The following is a 12,132-nucleotide window of genomic DNA, read 5'->3' on the forward strand; positions in this document are numbered from 1 at the left end:
TTTTCTGGGTTCGAGCTCCTCACCGGGCTCTGTGCTCCAAGCAAAGCCCTGCTTGGGATTCTGTCTCCCTCTCTCTCTGCCCCTCTGTCACTTGTGCCATCTCTGTCTCTCTCAAAATAAATAAATAAACTTAAAAAAAGATGCTATCTAAATTTGAAATTAAGCTTTTATTAGTATTTCTAGATCAAGGGTGCCAAAATGAGGCAAAACACACAAAAGGAAGAGTTGATTAATCAAGGGAACCTACTTCACGCAGAGTTGTAAGAGGGACCACGGCCCTAAGTACATTTGTCGGTTCCCGTCCGGATTGTCTTAGGTGAGAAATTGAAAAAAAAATCCAAAATCAATCCTTCGATTTTTCATAGCCCAGTATTTCAGCATGGTCTAATATTTTGGCAGATGCAGGATGAAAAGGTCTCAACAGGGGCCCCTGGGTGGCTCAGTTGGTTAAGTATCCGGCTCTTGGTCTCGATCTCACGGTTTGTGAGTTCGCGCCTCGCATCGGGCTCTGCTCTGACAGTGCCGAGCCTGCTTGGGATTCTCTCTCTGTCCCTCTCTCTCTGCCCCTTCCCTGCTCTCTCTGCCTCTCTCTCAAAAATAAATAAGTAAAAACTTTCTAAACTTAAAAAGAAAAAAAGAAAATGTCCCATCAAACTAGCCCATGTTGTCACTGGCTCACGTTCACAGGTCTCCGTGCTTTCATACCACTATAGCCTCTAGACCCACTTTTTTTTTTGTATACACACTAAAAAGTCCTCAAAAATTAATGTTAATTTCCAAGGCTGTTGATGGCAAATTAGGAAACAGTTTTCAAACTAGAAGAAGGTAGAGGTAGGGATTGTGGGTACTCGTCAATATTCTCTAACCTTTCTTTCTTCGACACTTTTACTCTGAAACATTCATTATTCCACACACGGGGGGCACTCAGAGGAAGGGGAGCACGGACTGAGCCGGTGGCATTTGCCAGCTCACCTCTGCCATCCTCCCACCGAAATTCTTCTCTATGGCAGTAATTCCGACACTCTTTTCAAAGGAGCATTAGACGTATCGCTTGGTCCTTCTGTAATTCTGTCTATAAAATATGGCACGTGAACTCCTTTTTTACTGGAAGGTGCGTGAAATAAAATCACACGCGAAAATTCAGTCCATGTAAAAGTAAGAAGTGCATCTGCTCTGTCCAAGCAGAGAGGCTGGAGCTCTGTCTCTCCACAGGCGGCCTGACCTCCCCTGGGCAGTTTCTCTCTCTCAACACCAGGCTCCCTGGGGACCAGGCACCTCCCAAGAGCCTCGAGAACCTGCTGACGAGTCTAAAAACCCTCCAGCTTTTCAAAGCCTGTGTTCGTTCAGACACTTTGAGATACTGTGTGTCTGTAACAAACAGGAAGCGAACTGCAGTGCAGTGAATGATCAGTGCAGAAGGCTGAGCCGACAGTAAAATAAAATGCCTTTGCCAGGGGAGTGAAGAGTTTCACTGTTTCAAATTAGCACTCGCTGACAGAGACACCAAAATGATCGCAGGGTTCCTCCAAGGCCCGGTTCCCTTATGCCACTGTTTACCTGCTCATCCAACTCCAAATGCAAACCTTGTCAGAGAATCTCCCCCCAGAGCAGCGGTTTTCCGAAGACAGCAGCATAAAGGAAATGAATGTTGGTGGAAACTCACCTCTTCCTGGAAGAGATTCTGACGGTTCTTTAGAGCCCGTAATCTGTTCTGTTTGTCTTCATGCTCTAAGTGCTCGTCGGGGGGATGGAAGTAACCAATCAGGTCCTGCAGACTCAGACTCACAGATTCTATAGGGAGGTCTACTGTGGAAGCCTTCACTTTTTTGCTGAGCGCATCAAGGCCCCTAAAATACACAGCAAACATTTCTCGACATCAGCGATCTGCAATCTTACTGTTTTTTAGACCACGGATGAGTTAAAGCTTTACCTTCTCCCCCCACACCCCTGTAAAAGGAACCCATAAGAAAGGTCCTAGTTTTCCTCAAACAGCAATAATTAATATATTCCAATAAAAAATTCTAAATTTCGCCAACTATATATGATGCTATATTAAATACACCAGTATTGGGGGTGGGGGGGGGGTGCCTGGGTGGCTCAGTTGGTTGAATGTCTGACTTCAGCTCAGGTCATGATCTCAGGGCTCCTGAGTTCGAGTCCCACATTGGGCTCTCTGCTGTCAGCACAGAGCCCACTTTGGATCCTCTGTCCCCCTCTATCTGCCCTTCCCCTGCTTGTGTTCTCCCAGAAAGTAAATAAATATATGTTTAAAAAATAAAATATAGGGGCGCCCTAAAAAATAGGGTTAAGTGTCCGACTTCGGCTCAGGTCATGATCTCACGGTTTGTGAGCTCGAGCCCCGCATCAGGCTCTATGCTGACAGTGTAGAGCCTGCTCAGTGCAGAGCCTGTTTGTGATTCTCTCTCTCTCTCTCTCTCTCTCTCTCTCTCTCTCTCTCTGCCCCTCTCTCATTCATAATTTCTATCTCAAAATGAATGAAAACTTAAAAAAAAAAACACCAGTATCAAGAGAAACTAGTCTAGACAAAACACTGAAGGGCTCAAGAACCAATTCCTACAAAGCCAATGGTCCCAATATTTAGAAACTAACTGATACACATTTTAAATCACCACATACTTCAAGGTCTAAGATGCAACTTCCCAGATTCATAATTCTGGGCTTTAATTGTTCTACTTTTTGTTTTTAGAGAGGGAACTGTTACCTGCTACATCACTGACCCTCACTGTCATTTTGTAAATTCCTGCCTGTTTAAAAATATATTCCAATGATTTTAACTTGAAAAATTTTCTTATTAATCAGAAAACAAGAAATTAAAATGCTTTTATCTGAAAAAAAAGTATTTAAAATCGGATTAAGAAACATTGCATTTTCTAAGCTTTGAAGAAAAACATATTACTGGCATATAAATGGGTTAATTTGTTAAGCTTCCTGACATTCAGACTTTTAAAATTCCTAGTTCTGAATGTATCTGGAAAGGACTTTAAAATATACTATTTGTAAACCACATCTTTCCAAAATAAGTTTATTTTTAAAAAGACACAACAGACACCATAAAAGAATGTGAGAATGCCTGTACTATAGTTGGTATAGTAATATTCATATTAGTCAAGACAAAATTTAATGCATACAATATTATACTTCCTTTCCTGCTCTCTGCATAAGCCAAATCAAATGGCAATATGTTATTACAAGGAAACATTTCTAGCTAGCTATGTATTTTAGACTTCACATTTTAAAAACAATAAGAGCCTCGTAAGAGAATTAGCTTTTCTTTAAATTTACAATGCTCAAAAATATAATTTAAAATGTATCATCAATTATATAAGGATTACAAATAATCTTTGAAGAGCTGACTTCAGCCTTATCTATTACCTAGTTTTATTATCTCGATAAGTCTTTCTATGCCCAAAAAGTAATAGAAATAACTTGTCATAAGAAAATTATTTCTCCTCTTTTAAAATAAAAATTTATATGCAATGAAGTATTCCTGTTCTAAACCTGTTGTCTATTAAACTTTAGTTGAATCATAAATATATTGATAATAAAGTGAAACTCAACTTCATCATACTGAAGTAAATGAAATTCAAAGGTGATTTAAATATAACATCTACATTTTTAAACCCAAAAAGGAGCAATAATAAATGTCAGCTTTTAGGTTATTAAGTTGAATATATTCACTATCAGAAATTTAACCATTTAATTACTTTCCAGAAGCCTCCTGTCAGACAAATACAATCCAAGACCCTAAAATTGTTAATTATGTTAAGGTTTATAACTTCCATCTCTACAAAGACATTTACCATCTTAATTTATCAATAACAAAAAAATGAAGGGAAAAAGATAACTGGGGAAATCCAAAGGTAGTAGAATTATACTATGCCAGAGAAACCATAAAGCCTTAAATTCATATCTATATTTTGTTAATTTGAAGATTAAACAATATTACTACCACAGATTCCTCCCTTATATAATTTCCTTTAAGAATACATCATTAACATGGGGCTTCTGGGTGGCTTAGTCAGTTAAGCGTCCAACTTCGGCTCGGGTCATGATCTCATGTTCGTGGGTTCGAGCCCCTCATTGGGCTCTGTGCTGATGGCTCAGAGCCTGGAGCCTGTTTCAGATTCTGTGTCTCCCTCTCTCTCTGCCTCTCCCTTGCTCATGCTTTGTCTCTCCCTATCTCTCAAAAATAAACGCTAAGTTTTTTTAATAAAAAAAGAATACATTCATTAATATACCTAATGGAAAAGAAAGCTTCATATGTATTATGTACATTCCAGAAGAATAGACTCCCTCTCACGACACACACACACACACACACACACACACACACACACACCCTTCTACCATCACCACCACCGCTATCCTGACCTGGAAAACAAGGAACAGAAGGGTCACAGAAAATAAACTGCGTAAGACACAAAAATGAAGATACATTAAATGGCCTTGACCTTCACTGTAAGCAGTGAAAAAGAGAAGTCTGTCCTTGCATTTTTAAAAATGAGGTTCTTAATAGTAAATAAATCTACATTAATAAAATGAATACTTAAAAATAATTTACTTTGGAAAGCACACAGGTGCCAATATTATAAAGTCCTGGAGATTTTAAAGAATTTTAGTGCTTTCATGACTATTACAGAAGAATCAAATTATTTTACTTAAAATAATGTACCCTGTATAATATTCTGTAATTATGTAAAACATTCCAAAGTTTCTGAGATATATTTAAGAACTGTACAAATTCAGGAAGTCTAAAGGTTCAGCTAATACTAATGAGCATATAAGTAAAACCCACATATATAAAAAATACATGAATGTGATGAATTAAATAATATTAAAATAATTAAGTAATTAACTAATGGGTAAATCACAAAGAGAAATTAAAAAGGGGCGCCTGGGTGGCTCAGTCGGCTAAGCGTCTGACTTCAGCTCAGGTCATGATCTCATGGTCTGTGAGTTCGAGCCCTGCGTCGGGCTCTGTGCTGACCGCTCAGAGCCTGGAGCCTGTTTCAAATTCTGTGTCTCCCTCTCTCTCTGACCCTCCCCTGTTCATGCTCTGTCTCCAAAATAAATGTTAAAAAAATTAAAAAGAAAGAAAGAAAGAAAGAAAGAAAGAAAGAAAGAAAGAAAGAAAGAGAAATATGGTCAACAGGGGGTGCTGGGTAGCTCAGTCAGTTGAGCCTCTGAATTCTCAGATCATGATCTCTCAGTTCATGCATTCAAGCCCCATGTCGGGCTTTGTGCTGACAGCTCAGAGCCTGGAGCCTGCTTTGGAATCTGTGTCTCCCTCTCTCTCTGACCCTCCCCTGCTCATGCTCTCTCTCTCTCAAAACTAAATAAACATTTTTTAAAAATTAAGAAAAAAGAGGACTGAACCTTTAAAAAAAATACATGGTCAACAAACATGAAATATACCTATTTTCACAATCCTTGAATAAATTCGACTTAAAAATTATTGTAAATACATACACATATATGTATATACATACATGTGTGTATATACATACATAAACTTTTCCATCAAAGTGGCAAGTTTACTTATTTTTTAAAAATTATTTTCTTCTTGGGGCGCCTGGGTGGCGCAGTCGGTTAAGCGTCCGACTTCAGCCAGGTCACGATCTCGCGGTCTGTGAGTTCGAGCCCCGCGTCAGGCTCTGGGCTGATGGCTAAGAGCCTGGAGCCTGGTTCCGATTCTGTGTCTCCCTCTCTCTCTGCCCCTCCCCCATTCATGCTCTCTGTCTCTCTCTGTCCCAAAAATAAAATAAAAAAGTTGAAAAAAAAATTAAAAAAAAAATTATTTTCTTCTTAAAAAATTTTTTTAATGTTTTTCATTTTTGAGAGAGAGAGAGAGAGAGAGAGAGGCAGAGCACAAGCAGGGGAGGGGCAGAGGAGAGGGAGACACAGAATCCAAAGCAGGCTTCAGGCTCTGAGCTGTCAGCACAGAGCCTGACGCAGGGATCAAACTCATGAACAGTGAGATCATGACCTGAGCCAAAGTTGGACGCTTAACTGCCTGAGCCACTCAGGTGCCTCTATTTTCTTTTTTTAAATGTTTGTTTATTTTGAGAGAGAGCACAAGCAAGCAAGCAGGGAAAGGGCAGAGGGAGAGAGAGAATCCCAGGCATAGTGTAGAGCCTGATGTAGGGCTCGAACCCACAAACCATGAGATCATGACCTGAGTCGAAACCAAAAGTCACACACTTAACCAGCTGAGCAACCCAAATGCCCCTCAAATTGGCAAGTTTAAAGAGATGTATGATACCCATCACAAGCCAGACTGTATATTGGTATAATGTTACAGAAAACACTCTGAGCAAAAGCTTGATTTAGTTTGAAGATATATAACTGTTTCCATTAGAAGCTATGAAACTTAATTACTGTAGGAATCAAAACTCACAAAGTATGTAGGCTTCATCACCCTCAGTGTGAAAGGAATATAAACAGGTCCAGAACAAGGGTATGTTATAGAATAATCCTAACCTGTAGCTATCAAACACAAGTTACACACACAATTTCTAAAATCACATTGCACGGGCACCTGGGTGGCTCAGGTCATGATCTCATGGTTTGTGGGATCGAGCTCTGTGTTGGGCTCTGCCATTGACAGTACAGGACCTGCCTGGGATTCTCTCTCTCTCCCTCTCTCTCTCTCTCTCTCTGCCCCTCCCCTCCCCCACTTGCTCGCATGCCGTCTCTCAAATTAAAAAAAAAATAAAATTATATTCCCTTTTTAAAAGTGTATTTAAAATAAAGACATAAAACCACCTAGCTCCCGTATTGCCAACCCACCAAATTGTAGGTTTACCACTGTAGTGTATTTTAGACTTGTGTATTTGTAAAGCCAATAAAGAAGTTGAGATAAAACATCAAACTACCACAACAAAAGGAAACGTACCTTATAAATCTATTGAAAAGGAAGACAGTGCTCCGGATGACTCGTGCGGTCCGTGATTCTTCATGCTGAGATCTAGAGAGATTTAAGCCGTCATCCATGTGACCTTCATGATGCATAATAGCCTGTACAAATGCAAAAGAACCCTGCCATTACTCCCACCATCTCCGTTCTAAACATCTCCATCTAAGAAGATGCACACTTCAAAGGTGAGCCGTAACAATAACGGTTCATACTTACAGTGAGCCAGACATGGTTTTATGTGCAACTATTCAGATTTCTAATGAAAACTATGCTGTGAGGTGTTTTTTTTTAAGTTTATTTTTATTTATTTTGAGAGAGAGAGCAAGTGGGGGAGGGGTAGACAGAGAGAGAGGGAGAGAGAGTCCCAAGCAGGCTCCATGTTATCAGCACAGAGTCGGAGGCGGGACTCGAACTCACAAACTGTCGCATCGTGACCTGAGCCAAAATCAAGAAGTGGATGCTTACCTGACTGGGCCACCCAGGTGCCCCTTGAGTTGCATGATTTATAATAACTCATTCAAGTGGTATATACTTTTTTAATATTATATATATATATACTTATATACATACTTATACATATACTTATATATACGAACACTTTTTTTTTTTGCATTTACCACTTAAGTATTTAGAATGGAAAAATAATACCTGAAGTTTCTACTGATTTCCTGATGGAAACTTATTTCTGTCTTTACAAAAATGTGTCTACATGTTATCATTTCTACCCATATTTTTCCCATAACCCTATATCATATTCAACTGTTAAGAAAAGGTACAAGGAAAATCTGATACTAGACTAGAACTCTTAGAAAGTAATATCTGAGTTAAGAATTTTGCTTCATTCACTCTGTTCCTGATGATTTGTGCAATCATATTTTGAACTTTAACCTTTCTGGTGAATGTTGTGGTATAAATAATACAGGATGCAGTGGAGCAAATCCGGTAAAATCACTATTATAAATTAAAATAAAAAGCCCTGCATAAAACTCATCTCCAGTATCACAAGCAGTGTAGTATTTATCCTTAAGAGTAGTAGTAATTAGAAGGAAGCATGGGGGAGGGGGGGAGGGGTGGCAGAAAGTGTTCCTAAAATCTGTAGCTTTGAGTTTTCAAGAACCCACATTAAGAGTTTTTTTTAAAGTAAAATTTTAATTATATATTTGATTTACCCCAATGTATCCAAAATATCATGTCAATATGTAATAAACAGAACAAACCTGTTCACGAAGTATTTAACATTCTTCTTTGCCTTCAAAATCCAGGATACTTAGAGTATCCTGATTTAGATACCAAACTGTTAGTGAAAATACTTGATTTGTTTTAGAATTGATGACATTTACAGTTGGAAGAGCACATCCACATACCTAAGCTATTCCAAACATGCACAAAAATTCTCTAATAACTTAATTAAGCATAAGCTTTTAAATTTAAATTAATTAAAATCAAAACGAAAAATTCAGTTCCTGTAGCTCTAGCCACATTCAAGTACCAAATAGCCACATGTGGCTAAGAACTGCTGACTTGGACAGCATAGCCCCAGACCGTATTTCAAATTTATGGCAATTACAAGGGACAAAGGCAATGGGAAAAAATAATTCAGAGACATTTAGAACACGGGACATTCTACAACTGGCCTAGGTTCTTAGTCAATGATAAAAACAAGAGAGGAAGTACAAAAAAATGCATGAACATTGATTGGATCCTGATATGAAATGAGATATAAAAGACATTCTGGGACAAGAGAAGAAATATGAATACAAACAGGATATTAGATGATATAATGGAATTCTCATTATTTATTAGGTACAAGAGTGGTATTACTGATGTGTCTGTGTGTGTGTTTGTGTGTGTCTATATGTATACATACACATATGCATATGAATAAATGCATTTAAATTTATGAGCCTCGCTCAAAGACCTCAAAGACAAGAGATGATCTCATCACAAAGATCATATGGGTCTACAAGAGAGTTGTCCCTGGCTTTCCATCCAAAGCTCTAAGTTAGGAGAGAGATGACTTAAGCCCAACTCAATCAAAGCAGAATCAGCCTCCAACCTCACTGGTCACTCCAAAGAGATCACAATAACCCTAAAAAAATCCATTCTGGAATGTAGATATGTTATGATTAGTAAGTCTATTGGAAATAAAGATTTCTGCCCCACTACAGTCTTTCCAACATCTCACATCGGTAGAAATAATATTTGTGGTGTTATTTGGTTCTGTGTAAAATTATGCCATATGAACAATTTAGTACTATAGTACTAAAGGAGCTCACAAATAGTGTGGGATGGAGAGCTGGAGGGTGAGAGGAAGGACAGAAAGACAGAGAGAGAAGAGGATAGGGGAGGGGAGAGGAGGAGAGAGGAGAGGGGAGGGGTGGATAGAGGAAGGGAGAGGAGGGGAAGGGAGAGGTACCCTAGTAAATGAAATAGCACAGGACTACATATAAAATTTACTAAGTTATACATAAATACTATGAAAACATAAAGGAAGGCACAGGAGATAAACTGAGACTTTCAAGAAGAACTTTTAAAATCTTTAAACTTAACCCCTGCAGGACAGATAGAAATTGGGTGGAGAAAAAAAGTTTTAAAGGGCATTCCAACCGTAGTTGACGCTTGAACAACATAGGTTTGAGCTACGCAGGTCCGCTTACACATGGCTTTTTTTCAATAAATACAGTACAGTACTGTAAATATGTTGTCTCTTAGGATTTTCTTAATATTTTCTTTTCTCTAGCTTATTTTATTGTAAGAATACAGTATATAATACATCTAACACACAAAATATGTTAATTATTTATGTTATTGGTGAACCTTCCCATCAACAGTAGGCTACTAGTAAAGTTTTAGGGGGAGTCAAAAGTTAAACACAGACTTTGACTGTGGGTTGGTGCCCCTAGTCCCATGTCGCTCAAGGGTCAACTGTGTTTGCAAAAGCACAGTTGTGTATAACCCACATTGTGTGTGTTTGTTGGCTTTTTATTGAAGTATAGTTGACAACCATAGCATATCAATTTCATGTGTACAAAATGAAAGTCACCTTCTGGATGGAAGAAGGTATTTGCAAATCATATAACTGACAAGGGATTAATATCCTGTATACATAAAGAGCTCATACAAAGCAATAGCAACAACAACAAAAATATAATCTGATTCAAAAAATGGGTAGAGGATCTGAATTGACGTTTTTTTTCCAAAGCCATGATTCTTTGAGAAACAAGGAATGTGGTACAACTGGTGGGCTGAGAAAACCAAAGACGATGCCCAGAGATTGGACAATGAATAGGTGAATGGGGCACGGATGAGATAAGAGGCAGGTCAGGAAGGGTATCATATCACTACCAAGAAGTATAGTACTTGTCTTATGAGAAACAGACTGTCAGCAGAGGACTAAACCGTAACAGTGTATGAGCTCTCCTGCTTTCTAGAAATACAACTCAGGCAGAAACAGGGAGAACAGAGTGAAGTAGGTAGACTATGCTAGAATCCAGAAAAGAGTGTATTTCTTCACTTGATATTTAAAGTCGTTATGTAACATCTGGCATTGTTCACCCCACAAAAACCAAAGAGATTATTACGGTGGGATTTGACCTTTTGCATGTAAATAGTGTTTTGCAGGTGGCCCACAGTGTTAGCTACCTCTTACTTTCTGTTGGTGTTTTATCGTCACAAAAAACGATGGCTATAAATCGCGTTTTTATGTAATCTTACCTTACGTTGTATGGATCCCATTCTCACTGATTTCACATCCACAGACTGGTAAGTAAGCCACAGGCCTGTATTTATATGTTGAATATAGCATACTGAGTCTCCATATTTTATTTCTGATGTTCCCATGCCATCGACTTCTTTTCTCACCCCTACATCCAATTTTTCCTATGGAGAGAGAGAGAGAGAGAAAAAAAAAAAAGAAGATAAGCAAATGTTGTAAAAATACTAGTTTATATCGAAAGAACTTTGCCTTACTGTAAATATGTCCCTTGAAATATTCAGCCCTCTGACATCCTTTAAAATACTAATGGTCAAATATTCCATTCCAGCAGTTCAAGCTGTACTGAAAATTGAAGTAGGAAGTTATAAAGATAAACATACCCTGAATTATTCATAATAATAGAACATTATTTTGGCTATAACATTTTATATTGCTTAATGGCAAACTCCAAACCAGAGATCTTAAAATTAGTAGCTTAGGCTTCATGTTCTTTCCAGACTATTTTTTCATCATTGATGGTTAACAGCATATATTTAGAAGAACAGAAAATCCTGTTTTGAGTTCAATCTCTGCTACTTACTACCTCTGTGACCTTAGGATAACTTAAACATTATAAGCCTTGGGTTTCTCATCTGTAAAGAAAGACAACAAAAGTATCTCCCCCGCACCACAGTATCAGACAGCACGAGCTAATGCATGTAAAGTTTTCAGCCCAGTTCCTGGGATAAAATAAACACTTACCTAAATTTTAATGATTCTGACCATGAAAATGGTATTGATAATGCTGACACGGATATTGCTGAGGATGTTAATACCAGTGATGGCTTCTTTTGAACTGATCAAAGCTATAATTCAGTTTCCACAAGGGCCACTTCCAACGTGGACCATGGAAGTATTCACTCCTGTAGGGCTACGTGGGTAAGCGCCCTGTGCCATGAAGGAACAGCCGATCCTCTGACACCAACTAAATATACAAGTCCCTATTTCTTTTAATGCTTCCTTCTTCACCATGCACTTTCAGTTTTCCCTCCCATGCTGAATTCTGGTCTTCAGGCACATGTGAGGTCTTGAAGTTCTGTCTAGTCCTTAAAATAACAGCAAAATAATCTAATCCTCTTTTGGTTGCTGGATCTCCTTTTGTCGTTCCTTATTCTTCTCTTTGGTCTAACTTTTGTTGATAAATTTAACTTTCATCTATGCCTTTCCTTATTCAACTTTCAAAATAGTTACACAAATGTTTTTGGAGACTAGTTTGAGGTAACAGTTACACAATTAGTTGAAAATTACTAATAGTTACACAAATGTTTTTGAACATTAGGTTGGAGTAACCTTTATGGCTGTTATACAGAAAGGAATACTTCAAATAAAAATAATTCAAAACAAAGTTCTAATAAGATTTTTTCATGTGATCTGCACATTGTACTAATACTAATAACTCTAAGATGATTATGAACACTCCAACAATTGGAAATTAAAATGA

The 12,132-nt window shown here is 38.1% G+C and overlaps 1 protein-coding gene across 1 annotated transcript in view; it reads right to left on the reverse strand.

Annotated features, from left to right (window-relative positions):
* Positions 1-12,132, reverse strand: part of RYR2 (ryanodine receptor 2) — a 756,803-nt gene that overhangs the window by 374,887 nt on the left and 369,784 nt on the right. Inside the window, exons 13-15 of the mRNA XM_047824653.1 lie at positions 10,652-10,816; positions 6,917-7,038; positions 1,664-1,847 (exon numbers count right to left, since the gene is read on the reverse strand). Coding sequence (XP_047680609.1) covers positions 1,664-1,847; positions 6,917-7,038; positions 10,652-10,816 — 471 coding nt within the window. The remainder of the gene's footprint in view (positions 1-1,663; positions 1,848-6,916; positions 7,039-10,651; positions 10,817-12,132) is intronic.

The sequence above is a fragment of the Prionailurus viverrinus genome, chromosome D2, assembly GCF_022837055.1.
Source record: "Prionailurus viverrinus isolate Anna chromosome D2, UM_Priviv_1.0, whole genome shotgun sequence".
In the NCBI taxonomy this organism is placed as follows: domain Eukaryota; kingdom Metazoa; phylum Chordata; class Mammalia; order Carnivora; family Felidae; genus Prionailurus; species Prionailurus viverrinus.